General features: G+C 29.9%; 1 protein-coding gene across 1 annotated transcript; it reads right to left on the reverse strand.

The window, feature by feature from the left end:
• Positions 1-1431: 1431 nt before the first annotated feature.
• On the reverse strand, positions 1432-8728 carry LOC112689314 (cytochrome P450 4C1-like). Its single transcript, XM_025562960.1, has 13 exons — positions 8644-8728; positions 5327-5559; positions 5071-5180; positions 4378-4468; positions 3508-3696; positions 3337-3406; positions 3126-3252; positions 2975-3056; positions 2772-2878; positions 2634-2702; positions 2239-2407; positions 1944-2129; positions 1432-1851 (listed from the first exon to the last, which is right to left on the reverse strand). Exons 2-13 carry the CDS (start codon positions 5550-5552, stop codon positions 1667-1669), a joined length of 1611 nt encoding a protein of 536 aa, XP_025418745.1. The 5' UTR covers positions 5553-5559; positions 8644-8728; the 3' UTR covers positions 1432-1666.
• Between the last annotated feature and the right edge of the window lie 3340 nt (positions 8729-12068).

Below are 12068 nucleotides of genomic sequence, written 5' to 3' on the forward strand. Positions count from 1 at the left end.
GCAAAAAAAAGTCATTAGAAATATATTACATCGTATAAACTATAACATTTTTTTCTATTATTCACAAATCACGAATTAAGTAATTATTAATCAATGATTAAAATTCAAAATTAACATCCAAAAATGTATATAATATATATTTATGGAATAGTTATTTAGTAAATCAGCTAAATTTATAGTAAAAAATAAACTATTTAAATATAGTACGTCTTACTATAAATAAGTCTAAATAAGTCAATAGTTATATAAATATTTTGCTATAAGTGTTAAATAATTATAAAATTATAGTAAATATTATTTTCATTTACAAAATCACCTTTTACTTAAAATCGACAGTAAAAGATGAATTCAAAACGTTAACGTTTTTAAAAAATATTCTAAACGTATTGTAAACCGAAAATAAAATATCTCATGACCTTTGATTAAGATCAGATGAATTATTCTTACAGCGCGGAAACCCGAATTAAAAAGATATGTTTTTCAGAAAATCCGCATGAATTCAAATAAAAGTTTACCTAAATATTTTTCGATAATAGTACTACTAGAAAACTAAGTTTTGAAAAAATTTCAGACTGGCGATATTACAGCACATGACAAATTAACCGCCTGTCAATACGAAGCGTAGGCAACACATTTCGTACAGATTTTAACAGGTGAAATTAAATTGAAGAACAAAACAGTCAATCGTCACATAGGAACATAATGAAAGCGATACATGTGTTTAATATAAGAATATTAATCAATTATTTGATTTCGCTTAGAACTATCTTGTAAGATTTAACAGTGAAAAACATGTGTTGTCCGCTACAGAACAAATAAATAATGAATTGTGCATAACTGTTTACATAATAATAATAATAATGCTAAACATAATACTAAAATATTTTTTGAGCTAAAAAATTATCTAAGTAATATAGTTTAAATATGTGACCGCATCAGGTGTAGTCACATACTATTTTCAATATATCACGCGACGACAAAAAATAAATTATATTCATAATAATGATCGATGTACTCGTAGAGGATAAAATGTATACACTATATTCTTCTGCATTGCGCGAAAGTACCAGGTTTGCATAAACAAAGCGCCGGACGTGAAAAAAAAATAACATAAAGTGATATTACTGTTAAATAATTTACTCTATACAAATTTATGGTTTTCGTACAATGGTAATTACGATGACTGTATATGTATTTATTTACAGTAGCGTAGAGCAGTAGTTTCCAATTAATGTGAAACCACGAATCCTTAGCTATAACTTAAATTTGGGACCCCTTTTTTTGTAAACACTTTTTAATTTTGTTTAGTTATGAAAATAAAAAAAAAATACGATTTATTTTAATTTAACAAACACATTTTCTAAAAAAATATATATATATATATATATATACATAAATAATAATTTCACTAAAATAAAATAAAAAAATCATTACAGTACTACACCACTGCGGACCACAAATAGGAAACCACTGGCGTGGAGACAATAAAAATAAAATGGCTAGTTACTAAATACTTTTCTTACAATAAGACCTGTTAATAATTAACACGAACTAGCAACGTCAATAATATTTGCATTTATTAACATTTTTTAATGTATAATAATATCTTATATAAATATCACAAATGGTCATATTATATTATTATAAGTTTAAATACAATCTACTACTAATTTCGTTTGTACGTCGGTCTTCTGTCTCTTGTGCGGATAGTTGCGGGATAACCGTTAGCACTTCTCATCAGTAAATCTAATTTTAATTTAATGTCACTTAATTTTACGTCCGTGTGGATACTGTAGTTCCGCAGAAACGTAGATATCATCACTTTCATCGACAACATGGCATACTTGGATCCTGCAATCGCGATACGGTTACGTGTTTTTAAAGAAATCGAATATTAATAATAATAATTAATGATTACACGTTATTTCTACTATTTCGCATACCTATGCACCCTCTCGGGCCACCACTAAAAGCGATAAAACTGTATTTGTGACGTTTTTCCACGTTCTGAGGATCGAAATTATCCGGATTAAACTTCCAAGGATCCGGGTACAGTTCCGAGATATGATGTGTGCATATCGGAGATATTATGCAAGTGGTTCCTTTCGGCAGCAAGTGATTACCAGAAACTTAAATACGGAACAATATACGTAAATAATATTCACCATATGTAACATATTATAATATTTTGCTTCTTCTCGTATTGGAGGAAATGCTGATAACACAACGATTACTCACATATCTTAACGTCATCCTGGAGTTGTCTGAGCAACAACGGTCCTATAGGGTACAGACGAAGTGTTTCTCTAATGCATTGTTCTAAATAAACAAGTTTAGTCGTGTCTTCGATGGTAATTAATTGGTCGGTATCACCCAACACGTGATAGATTTCATCGTACACCTTATCCTGTACAGGTAAAATACATATTGTTAGTACATTAATCATTCAATGTTTTACGGTCGGCTATAGGATTGGATATCCGACTTCGTAAAAAATCATTGAAACTGATTTAAATTAAAACATTCCTTACAACTAATTGTCCAGGAAATATCTCAAATAAATAAAACTCGAAGCATTTTCCTAATATAATATTCAATAGATAATAATATAGTATTTCTTTTTCCAAACTTACTTGAATATCTTGATGAATAGCTAACATTAAAAGACAAAAACAAACTGTGATACCACTGGTCTCACTGCCCTGAAAATTAATTTTACAATATTTTTCAATCAACTTTTGGACTTCGGAATTTTTTAAATATATACTTACACCAATCATCATGGTCACAACTTCATCCCTAATCTCGTCATTGGTGAAGTTCGCACCAGCATCGTTCAGGTCCAATAAAGTATCCAAAAATACTTTTAAGCGTTTCTCTTACGCGTGATATTAAAAAAATAAATTAAATAAAACACAATATAAATAACAACGTAAAGACGTGAAATTAGTACAAATTGTCACGAATGACTCACTTTCGCTATCGGTGACGTCTATGTTACTACATTTGTTTTCCAACTTCTTCTGAGCGTATTTTATTTTCATTTCTTTGATTACCTAAACATTTTAAATTGGCTTTAATATTTTTTTAAAAATCTTCATATGACGATTTCCAATTCTATTTACTTGGTTTGGAAGTTTGTGTAATGCTTTGTACACTTTATGTTTTCCTGTGATCCTTGTATATAACGAAAATATTATATCAGGATACAGCCATGGTTTGTAAATTCTCATGGCATCTAATTCTGATGCCCTACAAGAAAATGTTTGTGTAAAGGTATGATTGTATATTTGTACCCGTATGTATATATTTATTTAATAAGTTTTGATAAATTACTTTGTTAATGCATCGGCGAACTCGGACTCACTATTCGATTGTGTGTCGAGGTTGTAACCCATTGCGGTTTCTAAACGAATACATTTTATTGGATCATATTAGTTTAAGTACACAATTTACAAAAAAAAAAATATAAATATAAATATATAAATATGGAATCATTACACTTACGACATATGATATCAAGGGTAGCATTAGCTATGTAGTCACTTAAGTCAAACGGTTCGGTCTTACCGAGTTCCTTCTTAAAATTTCTAGTCAAAATCTGGTTTTTTTCGTTAAAAACGGGGAAAAACTGATCCAAGAGATTTGCATTAAAAACTGGAGTTATAAGACGACGATGTCTACGCCATTTATGAACTGAAATCATTAACGAAGTATATGTTATTGAAAATGTAGATAATATCGTTTACTTAGGTTGAGTTGATTCAATGATTAATCAATTTGCATTCATTATAAAAAAGTGTAAAACTAACAGTTTATTAAGACAAAACTAAGGATTCTAGCTCATTGAAAAAAGTTTCTTTACAATTATCATATTTTTACGGTTAAAACAATAATATAATTAAAAAATAAAATGTAGAAATAAAATAAAAGATAAGATGTTAAAAAAAAAAAAAATTTTATTGCGTTTAATTAATAATACTACTTAAAGTTTCAAGTTATTTTATTTTGTTGCATAAATTAATAAATATTAATATGTCAACTACAAATAATAATATCATCACAAAACCAAATTTTTTTAGTAGAAAAAATGTTTAACTTTTTTTAAGTTTATAAAGGTTTATTAAATTTATTGAGTAGTATGTTCTCGAGTAAAAATTACCCATACATAGAATACATTTGCAAAATTAAAATCTAAACCAAAAAATTTGTCAAAACAAGTGTAACAAACAAATAATTCCAATAATTCCAATTTGAGGATGATATTTTTTTTTTCTGTTATTCAAATTTTATACGATCGCATAAAACATGGAAAACTCAAGACTTTACAGAATATTATATTGGGCAAATGATCAGGAATGAAATGTACACACTAACCTGGGGCTGAAAAAAGGCCTTCACCTACTGTATTCTTGAAAAATTTGTAAAATGAATCTTTTGCCAAAGCCTTGGAACTATTCAATATAATCTGCAAAATAAATCAGGTTATAGCAATGACTCAACGACTTCTGGTTACATTTATGAACAGAGACAATAAAGAAGTAAATGATAAAATCAAGTTCATAAAAATCACTTAAGATATTTGTTCGTTTTAGTAGGTACACTAATTTACATTAGCGCACTAACTGACAATTGACGTGCGTTTGTTATTAATGATCAACAATCGTTTGAATTGTTTCATACCTATATCATAACGACCACGCACATTATTCATATTAATTATCATACAACACTGATTTGAAATGTCTATACAGATAAAATATGAATATGATATAAAAAAATTAAATTAAAAATAAAAATATGAAATATGAGTACCACAAAAAACAAAATCGTTCATGCAATACAACATATTTTAGTGCTAAATTCAATAATTAACTGAAATTTACTTAAAAACACAGAAAAAAATTACGCCAATGCAGAATGCAAAACGTATTTAGTTTTAAAAACCAATTAAACGATAAGAAATGATTGAAATATAATATACTTCATATTTTTTGAACGACTGATTTGAAACCGTAGTTTTGTATACATAATAATATTATCGTCTGTACTTGTTCAAAAATACCTTACCTGTACATCCTCGGGTTTACTGATGGTAACGCCCAGAGATGTGCCTAACCATACTCTAAAAGGCTCGGTACCATAAATCTCGAAAAGTTCGATTATTCTCTCTATGACCTCTGGGAAAATAAATAAATCATCTGCATTACACTAAATAATGTCATTGCGTTACGCGTTCGCCGCATTATAATTATAATTAATTTGTTACGTTTTGAATTATGCTGAAGCAAATAAATAAAATAACTTTAAATAAATGTGCGTTTACGTTGGGGTGTGCCGACGAACTCGAGCCCTGAACCTATGATCGGATAGGCCGGCGGTCCCGTCATTTTGGCTGCCAAATTCTCAAAACGCCTTCGGGTCCATTTATAATGGCACCATAACACCACGAGAAACGAGATCACCACATAGCCAGTCAATTCGGTTCTGGACATTTGAAACCCGGTTACTGAATTCTTAGAGTTCATGTGGAAATTTCGAGACACCTCCATCTTGAAACTAAATTAAAATAATAAAATTGATTTTCTTCCGCTCAGCCCAACGTTTTTAACGTGCGAATAATGTAAAAACATACATAATTTAACACCTGATGTATACCGGTATTAGTAACAGCTAGATCAAAAGTTTTATATCACTGAGTGAAATATACGTGAATGTACTTTTCAATCATCGTTCAGTCGTTTTTTTACAAGTCTTAAATAGTTACCTCAGTAATTCCATACGTACACCGGTGAAATAGTTTACAAGGACCAATTTATTAAGTGTTTTATTAAAACCGTGCACCGGGCGAATGTGCAAAATCACTGATACGGTCCGTGGGTTTGAAATAAAATTATTTACAGTTAATTCAGTACTTTTAAATTTTGGTTGAATACTGAACCAAAAAGCATGGTAATCCGATAATAAATCAACAGATATTATAACAAAGTATGTACTTATATATATATATATATACATCGTACCCTTGGTGCAAAAGTACCACAACTCAAAATGTCAGTGTTTTGAATTATGACTGCAGGTCGATGGCTATTATTTTTCTCTACAAAACACTATACCAACAGAAATTTTAGTACAACCACCGCATCCGTATTACATTAGTGTCATTATTGAATTTATTGAATTCTGCAGCAAAAGTAAAATAATATTGCCATATTTTGATTTTTTGATTTGTGGTTCTCTTGTACCAAAGATGCGATATCAGAGAATTCGCATGGACCAGTACCACAAACAATTATTATCAGGTCAACATTACGACTGGCGTGTTTTCGATTGTTATAACAATAATAATTGATAAGTCCTATGAATCCTAAATGTTATTCCACGCAACTGAAATCCACCGCGGCTCACGTAAACACATCACTGTTATCCTCCGCATACCATGAATGGCTATGATAGTTATGTCATTACGATTATCGTCCTGTCGAAATGTTATTGCAGTCGTTACACATCTCTATTACATCCGATGCGTCGTATAATATTATGTGCACGTATGCAACCTTGTACCGATGAAAAAGCACTTTAGGTGTTTACATCCATATAGCGTTTGTTTAGAATTAAAAAGAAAAGACTGCGACGACGACGACCTTGTGTAATAAAAAAAAAAACTAGTTCAACTTACATAAACGCACGTATAATAATACTAAAGCGCGAATCCCCTTGGAATTTCAATATAATATCTATTCGTACCGACATTAATTGTTATTGTTCGTTTTCAAGTTCTCATATCAATCACACGTACGCGTGCGAATGCAAAAGTGGCCGTATATCATTTCTATATATATCAACGCACAAGGTAGGCGGGACACTATATGATGTTCCTGTTAGAAATGATTATGTCTTCGTGCGCGATGTACGCGTATGATGTGTAATCACATGTTTTTATTCCGACAAAGCGAATCGAATTTCTCGAAAGTTCGGTTCGTTCGGACGAATTTCCCGCGAGATCTTTAAAAATCCAAAGTCTTACCGCAGTGAAAAACAATCGTAATTGTATTATAATACAACAATCGCTATTCGAATCGGATGTAATATGCTCAATAGGCATTGGCTAAAAATAACTTTAGCATCATCATGTAGTGAATCTTATAACCGAATGAAACCAATTGTAAGCGAAATGGGAGGGGGGGGAAATCGTAATTAAGTAATTATTAACTTTATTTTAATTATTTTACGTGTTATTTGTTACTTTTTCAATCATTCCGGCAACACATTACTCGTACTCGTTTGCACATCAAAATTAGTGCCCCAGTTATGTTGTACACATGTTTCACCACACTTCTAGAGCGTTTATATTCAATACGCCACCTCTTTTTAAGACTAATTCAATTCCAAATTTTACCAAAATGTTATACATTTTCTACCAATCATATATATTTGATAAACTGAAATGATCTTTGAACAAAATTTGAATATTATTACCGAAGCCGTCAGTCTTAAGACTTTTAAGTTTTATTCTCTTTATGATACGTTCAGACTGTTCCGGACGATTTTGAGTCTTTTTGACTAAACTTAATATATTCGTGTGTCTTATGAACGGCGTCCACAGTATCACGGTTCGTCCGTAAACGAAATCAAAAGTGTTCGATAACGACACCAAAGTACAGCGGTTCCCGATTAGTATTCAGACATTAATTCGCAAGATTTGTATTCACTCCGCGCGGTTCTTCGACAAAAATGAAATCGTGTTAGACGATTCGTAATTGATCATCGCGTCACGTACTACAATTTTTTCACCAAGACGGATTTCCCCTATACGTCTCGATCCTAATCAAACATTACTATGTGGTTCATGAATTTCGCATATTCATTTGGTTATTTACAAACTTTTGAAAACAAACGATTTATAATTTTGTAAAACTCGGATCGTTCGAGCTTTTAAAATCAAAAACATTTTTATGGTAGCATAAATGTTGTACCATTTATACAAAATTAATATTTATGTAGAAAATCACGTTTATTTTGTGCTCTAAATTCAATCGTATGTTTTAAGAAGACTATTTATACAGTATTTATTCGCTGTTAATTATTTATACCATTTACATTTTTATCGCATACAACCTCTAGCCAAAATAATTTACCTAAAACCCTGATGGTTAGGAAAACGATTTTTTTACGATACAGTGAACGACAAGTAAAAACTTTGCATAAAACTATATCGCATCAGTTGGTGAACTTAAACAATATAAGTCGATAAATAAAATTGAAATAAAAACTCAAGCCACGGATGTAGCTTAGACACTCACTACAGGTCAAATTAAGAAAACACATAAGATTATTCCAAAATAATCGATAACTTTTATGATTTGTATATTAACATAAAAAGCCATTGATTGTTCTTTTGATTTAATGCAATTAAGATTTTTCAATGTTAATTTTCTAAACAAAATAAAAAAATCATAAAACTGTATTAGATTAAACTACGAGTAATCTCGATGGTTATTAAAAAAATAAGATAATATGTTTAAACCTTAAGATGACGATAGCTTGTTTAAGTATAGAATAATTGTCTACAAATAAAATATTGATATAAAAAAACAATCTATATATATATAGAAATGTAGTAAATGATTATTTGTAACTTACTTTGTAATGCCCAAGGAAGGAAATCGTCTCTTCAAAGCTTCGATTACTACTACTGTAAAAGTGTCCTGATAGAGGTCCCCTGAAATCTTAATGACAAGGTCGATTGACCGCCCGGCGAAACCTGTTTGTTTTATGCACAGCATTCTAATGCACCCCACTTCTAGACGAAATAAATTTGAACAAGGGATAGTTTTTATTGCTTATTTTTTTTTATCATGAGTTACAACTTATAATCAATCATAGCTAATATGATAAATATCACATTGGGAAAAAAATTGTTTTTAATTTTTATTTAATAATAAAATCATCATGATATATTATTAACCAATAACTAAGAATTATTAAATATTTTAATATAATTTATAAAACATTATTTAATATTTCTTATAATACCAGTGTAAATAAAATTTAAAAATAAAAACTATTGTGTAAAAGTGCATTTTTATACCTGATGATAATTTTTTAAATCTAAACTGGTCTTATTATTTTCAAGTATTATACTACAGACAAGAACTTCTTTTATATATATATATATATATATTTGTTTTTTAATATTTGAAAAAATAATATTTACAATCTGTATTAAAATAACACAATAAAAAAAACATAATAGTTGATGTACATTTTAACTGTGAATAATATGAGAAAGGAGGCCATACCAGTATTGGAACACAACATGATATATTATTTTAGGTTAGTAAATCTCTGAAATATTTTCCCTTGAGTCGATGGGTGGGATTAGTGAATTGAGGAGTATTGGATAAGATTTTTGATACTCATGGGTTGATATGGGATTGTAGTTTGGAAATAAAATATTTGTAATGTTTGGTGGCTAATTAGTCAACAGATTTGATTTTTAAGTCAGAATGTAATGAGGAGCTGGATACAAACCAAAGTCCGGAGGTAATTATACGGAGAGTAATTGACTGGAATGTATAGTATGAGTTTAGAACAGCTTAGCATAACCTCAATTTTGAATCGCATATCGATCGCAAGAGATTTACACATAATACATTTGGTATGGATTGTGAGTTTTGATACACAAACTCCAATACTTAATTTTTTGATTACTAAGTGATTAAGACTACAATATGGTCAACATATCTCCTTATTGGAAAAGATCCCCTCCGATGTGTGTGTTATTGTAAATTAGTCAAATCGTTCAATATGCTAATGACCGCAAGATATATCAATATTAATTATAATAACACATTTTTATGATGAACTGGCAATCAGATCATTTAAACTGTAATACACTAATCTTAATTGAACTGTATTAAATGTATTCATACGTTACACAATAATATTTTTTAATCATTTTCAAATTATACATATTATAAATCATAGTGTAATATTTTTGTTTTACTTATTACGTTTGTGTGTGTATAATTATCTCGCCAATTTAAACACCTAACTATCATTGGCTTAACAATAATATATTAACATGTTAGTATGAATTACATTTTTTTTTCACCACCCCTGTATTACAGACTACCTCAAACGTAAGGACGCTAACGGAACATATATCACGAATAGACATAGTACTGTTACAAATATAGCAGTGTAGGCATAATATTACTAGTCGGCCTCGCGTGTACTTTTTCTAGGATTCGTATATCGAATCTGCGTACTAAACGTACGACGTACGTATTGCGACCTCCATCAAGTAGTGAATATATATGTCTATATGTCTATAAAAATAAAATAAAAACCGGACGACTTTAAGAATCCCAAGTGGGCAAAAGACTGCAATCAAGTCGAAAAACGGCATCCGGCCTCGTTCTGAGTATAGGAACACGTGATTTTATCTGGGCTACGGCTGTAAAACCTCCGCCATTTCTTCTAAAAAGTAGAGATGTAAAATTATATATTTTTTTTTTTTTGCATAGGTTCTAGATTTTAGATACTTTTTATAATACTAAAAACTGCGATATTTTTTAAAAAAATTTACTGCGATAAATAATACACTACCATCCGCGGTAATGAGGAAATATTAGGCATTGTACATACGATTTGTACCGATTCCGTTTTGAATTTTATGTCGGCATAATAATAATATACTACAATTCCTTATAGGGCAGATCGATTTTAATTCGTGTTCCAATGATATTATAAACGCCTACAATGTTGTCGTTATGTTTACGTATAAGTACAAAATTTAAACACACACCAGTTCATGAACCATGAACCTATTCCGCAAAACAAGATAAGTAAAATAATCATTTGTCTCTTCGTTATAAACCAGAACACTTATTCGATCTTCAATGTGCAAGCAATGTGTTGAATTTTCAAGGATAATTACCTGTAATGAGATAACATATAGTTTATAATAAAATAATAAAAATTTAATAAAAATTAAAAATTATTACATGGTTAATACTCGTAAATTAATAAATAAATTAATTAATATTTTATACATAAAAATAAATAAATAAATACTTAGCCTGGAATATTATTATGGCTGCATCAGAATTGGGTCCTGAATTATTTTAGGTATACACTAGTTCGTGAATATTTTTTGTTAAGTACTACATTATACTAACATTTTCCTTCCTATTTTAACAAACTTAGGAATGTTTATGATCTATTTAGACTACGGGACCACATTTTTTTTAAAATTCTATAATTTATATAATATTTTTATATAATAGTATTGGAAAGCTAGTATAGTGTTATAAAAATATTATACAATAATATTAATATAATTTTAATATTTTTACCAACACAATTCTAATAATTTATATTTTAATGGAAAAGAAACTATTTAAAAAAAACTATAAAAACATTTTTCATCATACCTGTGGCCTAAATAGAACATAGACAGTCCTAAGTTTGTTAAAATGAGAAGGAAAATATTAGTATAATGTAGTACTTACCAAAAAATATTCAGGAACTAGTGTAATACGAGTATCTAAAATAATTCAGGACCCAACTAGTGTAGTATCCAGGGCCGTGTTAAGGGGGGTTCAAATGGGGAAATTGTCCCCGGGCGCTGTGGTTTTTTAAAAGTGAGAGGGCGCCCTTATCTGCACTTAATATGCTACCTGTGCCCAGTGGCCCCGTAGGAAAAATTTTGCCCCAGGATACTAAAATGTTTGACACGGCTCTAGTAGTACCTATAAAAATCCGGGACCCAACTAGTACACTACCTGCGATTAGCCCCTAGTACTCGGAACCCAATTCGGATGCTCCGATTATTATATCTGTAAAGTACGAACGATTTCAAATTAAGACAATTTAGTTTAAGTATATATCTCGAATGTAAAATAATAAAAACGTATTCATATCAATTTCGCGCACAACGTTTTAGAAACATATGAAAACAATATTTTGTGAGTTCTTGCGTGTTCCAGAATTTTCGACGAAAAGGAAATGATAGTTGTACTAACGTACAGGACTGGATCATGGGAGGGGCAAGGGAGGGC

The sequence above is a fragment of the Sipha flava genome, unplaced genomic scaffold (genome assembly GCF_003268045.1).
Source record: "Sipha flava isolate LNK unplaced genomic scaffold, YSA_version1 43_pilon_pilon, whole genome shotgun sequence".
NCBI lineage: Eukaryota > Metazoa > Arthropoda > Insecta > Hemiptera > Aphididae > Sipha > Sipha flava.